General features: G+C 32.5%; 1 protein-coding gene across 1 annotated transcript; it reads left to right on the plus strand.

Annotated features, from left to right (window-relative positions):
- The first annotated feature begins 3,111 nt into the window (after positions 1-3,111).
- On the plus strand, positions 3,112-6,148 carry LOC131078299 (pentatricopeptide repeat-containing protein DOT4, chloroplastic-like). Its single transcript, XM_058015959.2, has 2 exons — positions 3,112-5,815; positions 5,959-6,148. The coding sequence occupies exon 1, from the start codon at positions 3,339-3,341 to the stop codon at positions 5,730-5,732; it is 2,394 nt and encodes a 797-aa protein (XP_057871942.2). The 5' UTR covers positions 3,112-3,338; the 3' UTR covers positions 5,733-5,815; positions 5,959-6,148.
- Positions 6,149-6,466: the final 318 nt, after the last annotated feature.

The following is a 6,466-nucleotide window of genomic DNA, read 5'->3' on the forward strand; positions in this document are numbered from 1 at the left end:
ATTAAGGGTAGTTGATTAATGCATTGCATAATTAACTAATTACATGGATGAGTGAAGTGAATTTGATTGATAAGTGGGAAGGAGAGTAAATTTGAGTGAACTTGTTAGACTAAGTAATCAAGTAGTTGAGTAGGAATTAATCAACTTCATAATTAATTAATGAATTATTGGTGCTTGTGAGTTGGAAATTAATATCAAATTAATTTAAGAATGATAATATATAGATAAATAGATAATTAAAATGGATAATTAATAAATAATTTATTAAATTGATAAATAATATTAACTTGATTTAATTAAATAATTAGGAATTATTATATTCAATGATTGAGAATTAGAAGTCCTAGGTGATGGATGAATGAGCTAGCGATAATGATAAGATGACAATGTGTACCTGATTGATAAACTGATGAAGGTGAAAATGCCATTATTTAGGTGTTTATATTTTGCCACTCTTTGAGACAATATTCAAAGTGGCATTATTTCAAAGAAAATAAAAGTAGCTATGATGGGATATGAAGAAAGTGATGGCATGCACAAGTCATGTGGAGGAAATGATGAAAGTAAAAATGGATAATGATATGATGATGCCCCCTCAAGAAGTATATCATGTAAAAGTTAACATGAGTGATCTCTTTAATGATGAATTATGGTGAATGATGATGAGATAGATGCAAGAAAAGTGAAAACACGAAAGTAGTGAGGTGAAATAAAGACAAATGATTGATTAGACATGAAGAAAAGTTTATTGAGAATGTTTTATTATTCTAGCATATGGAGAGAAGCCTTATTTTGATGTAAAAATGGAGGTTATGCACTAGAGTATAGAAGATCAAGGTGACAATGTATCTAGTGCATGGCCTAGCACTCAAGAAAATATCAAATAATAGGATGCATTAGAATTATCAAGGTATTTGACACACTTGGTAGGTAGATGTGGATACAACCATAAAACATGAAAAGGATTTTCCATCACATCTCAAGATGATTGACCTTGCTGGGTCTTGTGAGAGAACATACAACAAACATGACAAACAAAAATAATAGATCACATCTCAATGTATACCAGTTCAAGCATTCTATGATATAGAAGAATTGTAGTGAACATGGGTAAGCATAATATGGGTCAGAATATTTACCAAAATATCAACAAGATAAATCAATGATAATTTGGATGGAGAAATAACCCTAGTATACCTCTATACTCAAATAATACATCAAGCATACCTACTAAGTATATATAATAGACAAAGAAACATAAGGTCATCGAACAGACATAATATCTCAAACATTGTATAATCATGGAAATATGTATTGACAATCATCTATAATGTTGGGATGGTGATAATAACAACCATCTAGGATGGCACAATCATTAAATTAATCACATATTTAAAACCAAACATTCACATAAAGATTGCAATTGAATAACACACCGTACATCAATATCAAGGTAGGAAATACCAATCATGATCATGTAGAGGAACACCATTTGTAAACATGTGGGTGTTCTAAACACACTATTGTTTTAAAAAAATATCTCACATAGAAAGAACACCAATTAAGAATAAACAACTACAAAAAGGGCTATTCAATGAAAATGGTGAAGTTGAAATACCAATAAACACTAAAAGAAATGAGCATAAGCACAACCTAGACAACTCTATTACATACTCTAAAAATAACGCCCATCAAACACATCTCAAGGTAATGAATGGGTGGACACTACACAAAGTGAAGATTAATATTTTCCAATAACCTTTCTACTTCCAACATCTCCTTGTTACAATTACAATCATTATTAAGTATTAGGAGTTGATCTAATTTTGAGATAAACATAGTTCTAATTGGAATTACATAGATTTTGCAACAAATCTAGTTTCACGTTCTATAGAATTTGTTAGAAATTCAACAATACTTTTTAAAAAATACTTAAATACTAAATAATATGTATCTCATCTTCCCAATAGATTAGAGTTGTTGAATTGTCTTAAAAATGTAGTCAACCTTAGTTGGCTATAACATATATAGAATTTAGCATTATTTTAATCCACAACAGTTATATAGTTGCATCATATGAAGAAGTTAAGGCCTATGTTGAGAAGAAGGAGAATATATGTAGAGGGATCCCGTATGAAAGATATATAACATCAATATATCTACAATAAAAGAAAGAAGAATAAGAAGCTAGATTTAGCTAACCAAAGACACTATACCTAAGTCCTGGATATTGCTAGGCAATTAAGGAAGGATAATGGTATATTCATCTAACATTTGCCCATTGAATCATGCTTCCAAATGGATTGAAACTATTTAAAATTGATAAAAAAATTGATTGCTTTTAGAGAAAGAACAAATTAAATGAGTGCAATTAGGGCCCATATTTTTAGAACCACTTTTTATATGTGAAAATATATTTATTTTTAAAAAGTACATCATTTGATAGTTTGTCCAAAATTTTCCCTTTCATATGATAAAGTCTTTTAGAAAATTTAATTGAATTTTGCAATAAAATAGCTAAATATAATTTGTACAACTAATGAATTGCATGTGTGCAATGATAGATAACAAATTCAAGATGATTCACATCTACATTGTTATGCTTTAGTAGTATAATCACACTAAAGACTATTAAGAATTTTTACTAACATTCAATAGTGAAAGTTTCTAAGTTACTCTAGTGATTTTACCTATATTACTCTAAATAGTTAAATTTAAAGTATAATTTACTATTTTGATGCCAACATTGATTCAATCATAGCTATTAATATTTTAATGTGTAACTTAAAAACTATTTCAACAAATTTAAAAATAAGAGAGAACCCTAAAGATCTATAACTCTTAAGTAAATAAAATAATTGCATATTTAAACTAATTAGATGTAATAAAATAAAATAATTTTTAAAAAATTAAATAAATATAAAATAAATAAAACAACTCTCTAAATAAAAATAAACATAATTTTAAAGTAAATAAAATAAAGAAAAAAATCTTAAACAATTCTTCAATAAATAAAATAAAATAGTTCTTTAATAAATATATTTAAAAGATATTGAAAAATCATCTAAATGACTATTTCATTGAAATCAAACTGGAAGTAAACATATCAAGAATAATATCTGTAACACCTTTTACAACATAATTCTCATCTTCCTAAAATGTGCGACAGTTTAAGAAAATGAATAGGCCTAAAAGCTTCCTATGTGCTATAATGGAAGCACCCTGGCTTTGTTATTGAGGTAAACGCAGACTACTGAGTGACTACACAAATTTTCTACGCTTCAATTACAATCATAAAATGCCATGACTTCCTTTACTGATTTCAATTTCACAACATTATGTTGGAGGAGGCGCTGGACATTCTGCTTGCTACACACATCTCCCCTGCAGACTCCTCAACATATCTTCAATTATTGCAGACCTGCATTCTCAAGAATGCGCTTTCACAAGGGAAAATGGTCCACTCTTTCATCGCTCACAGGCGATTTGCATTTGCTACACGCGCAGCTTTTCAGAATAAGCTTATTTCCATGTATGCCAAGTGCGGGAGTTTGGTTTATGCTCGTAAAGTGTTTGACCATATGAAAGAGCGAGACAGCTTCTCATGGAATTCGATAATTGCAGCATATCGAAGATTTGGGTTTCCTCACGAGGCAGTCACATTGTCTCACCAAATGCAACGAACAGGTCTCCAGCCTGATCAGTTCACATTTGCTAGCGTACTTCCAGCCTGTGCCAAAATGGGAGCTCTAGAACAGGGTATGAACATCCATCAAAGCATAACGGATGGAGAATTTTTGTCAGATGTTGTAGTTGCAAATGCCCTGGTAGATATGTATGCAAAATGTGGAAAAGTAGACAAGGCAAGTGAACTGTTTGACAGAATACCTCAAAGAAATGTCATCTCATGGAATGCAATGATTGTAGGATATGTACAAAACGGGCGTGTTGAAAAAGCTTTAGAAAATTTTAAGCAAATGCAATTGACAGGTGTAAAGGCAAGCTCCACAACCTTAGCCAGCATCCTACCAGCCTGTGGCAAAATAGGAGTTTTGGAACAGGGTATGAACATCCATCAAAGTATAACAGAAGGGGGATTTTTGGCAGATGTTGTTGTAGCAAGTGCCCTGATAGACATGTATGCAAAATGTGGAAGCATGGATAAAGCATGTGAAGTATTTGACAGAATGTCTCAAAGAAATGTTGTCTCATGGAATGCCATGATTGTAGGTTATGCAAAAAACGGATTTGCTGAAAAGGCTTTAGAAACTTTCAAGCAAATGCAATTGGCAGGTGTAAATCCAAATTCCACAACCATTGCCAGCATCCTCCCACCCTGTGCCAAAATGGGAGCTTTGGAACAGGGCATTGACATCCATCAACGCATAGTGGAAGGAGGATTTTTGTCAGATATTGTAGTTGCAAGTGCCCTGGTAGACATGTATGCAAAATGCGGAAGCATAGAAAAGGCATGTCAATTGTTTGAAAAAATGCCTAAAAGAAATGTGGTCTCATGGAATACCATGATTGTAGGATATGCACAAAATGGATTTGTTGAAAAGGCTTTAGAAACTTTTAAGCAAATGCAATTGGTCCGTGTAAAACCAAATTCCACAACCTTTGCCAGCATCTTTCCAGCCTGTGCCAAAATGGGAGCTTTGGAACATGGTATGGACATCCATCATAACATGATGGAAGGAAGATTTTTGTCAGATGTTGTAGTTGCAAATTCCCTTGTATATATGTATGCAAAATGTGGAAGCATAGACAAGGCACGTGAACTGTTTGACACAATGCCTAAAAGGAACGTGGTCTCATGGGATGTTATGATTGCAGGATATGCACAAAATGGATTTTTCAAGGATGCTCTCATGACCTTTGAATTAATGAAGGACTCTGGAACATCTCCTGACACTGGAAGCTTTGCTTGTGCTCTATTTGCATGTAGCCATGCAGGTTTAGTGGACCAGGGCTGTACATATTTCAATCATTTGAGGAACTTTAATTGCATTACACCTACAATTGATCACTATGTGTGCATGGTCGACCTTCTTGCCCGTGCTGGATATCTTGAGGACACCCTAAACTTTATCATTAAGATGCCAGTTAAACCTGTGGTGGTTGTATGGCTGTGTTTTCTTGGTGCATGTAGATCACATATGAATGTAGGCTTAGGGGTATTTACAGCGGTGCTGCTTTTGGATTTAGATTCAAAAAATGCTGCGACTTATGTTCTTCTCTCAAACATCTATGCAGTAGTGGGCAGGTGGAGTGAGGTACAAATGGTAAGGAGATTAATGAATGATAGAGGAATCAGAAAGATTCCTGGATGTAGTTGGATTGAAGACCATAAAATGGTACATACTTTTTGTATAGGAGACAGATCACATCCACAGACACCAGAAATCCATGCAAAGTTGGAAGAATTAGCTTGGGAGATGAAGGCAGCAGGGTATTTTCCAGATTCAAGACATTCACTTAATGATTTGGAAGATGAGGAAAAAGAATTATTTCTCTGCCATCATAGTGAAAAGTTGGCAATTGCATTTGGTTTGTTAAACATGCCTCTGGGAACAACTATTAGAGTTGTTAAGAACCTTCGAGTATGTGTTGATTGTCACACTGCAACAAAATTCATCTCCAAGATTGCTGCAAGAGAAATAGTCGTGCGAGATGCAAATCGCTTCCATCATTTTAGACAGGGACAATGTTCTTGCGGAGATTATTGGTGATGCTAAATGCAGCAATCTGAAGATAGCGTTGCACTATAATAATATTCATCATGCCAGACCTGCAGCAATAATGAAGGGACAAGGTTTTATTTTCAGTTTCTAGAATTTTTTTATTGTGTTGGCTTTATAAAATTGCATGCATACAGTTCACTATTTATATATTGTTGGAGTATCTGTTAGCTCAATCGTTTATGATAACATCAATTTATTATTGAATTGATTTCAGGAGGCCTACAAATGTATGTAATGAAAAGCTGCAGGAGGTGGAGGATATTGGGAAGAAAATAAAAGGTGTGGAATACATCAAATAAATGGAAAGATGCTTGATTAGTAGGAAATGAGGGAGGAGGGTTCACAATCAACCTTTGTCATTTTGTATGTTTTTTTGTTTAATTAATTGTATTATAAATTTTTATTTTATATATTAGATGGATTATTTGAGATTAAATTACACATTCTACATCAGATATATAATTTTATATACGTCATGTAGATTGGCTTATTTATGTTTAGATATTTCTAGTTGTACTTTACATCTCTTTGCTTTTATGGGATAGCTAATAGATTTGTCAACTCACAAATATTTTAAATTTAATTTGATTTATTTTTATTTCATTTTAATTAGAAATACACTATTATAAGTTATATATGAAGTAAAAAAGTTGAACAATTTGTTGATGTTACTATTAATCAATATGCATGGCACTTGACAAACTTGCATAATGAGATTTATA

This window comes from Cryptomeria japonica, chromosome 5 (assembly GCF_030272615.1).
Source record: "Cryptomeria japonica chromosome 5, Sugi_1.0, whole genome shotgun sequence".
Taxonomy (NCBI): domain Eukaryota; kingdom Viridiplantae; phylum Streptophyta; class Pinopsida; order Cupressales; family Cupressaceae; genus Cryptomeria; species Cryptomeria japonica.

Bases quoted from the DNA above. Each gene is read 5' to 3' on its own strand.
- LOC131078299 (XM_058015959.2), top strand. From the start codon at position 3,339: ATGTTGGAGGAGGCGCTGGACATTCTGCTTGCTACACACATCTCCCCT.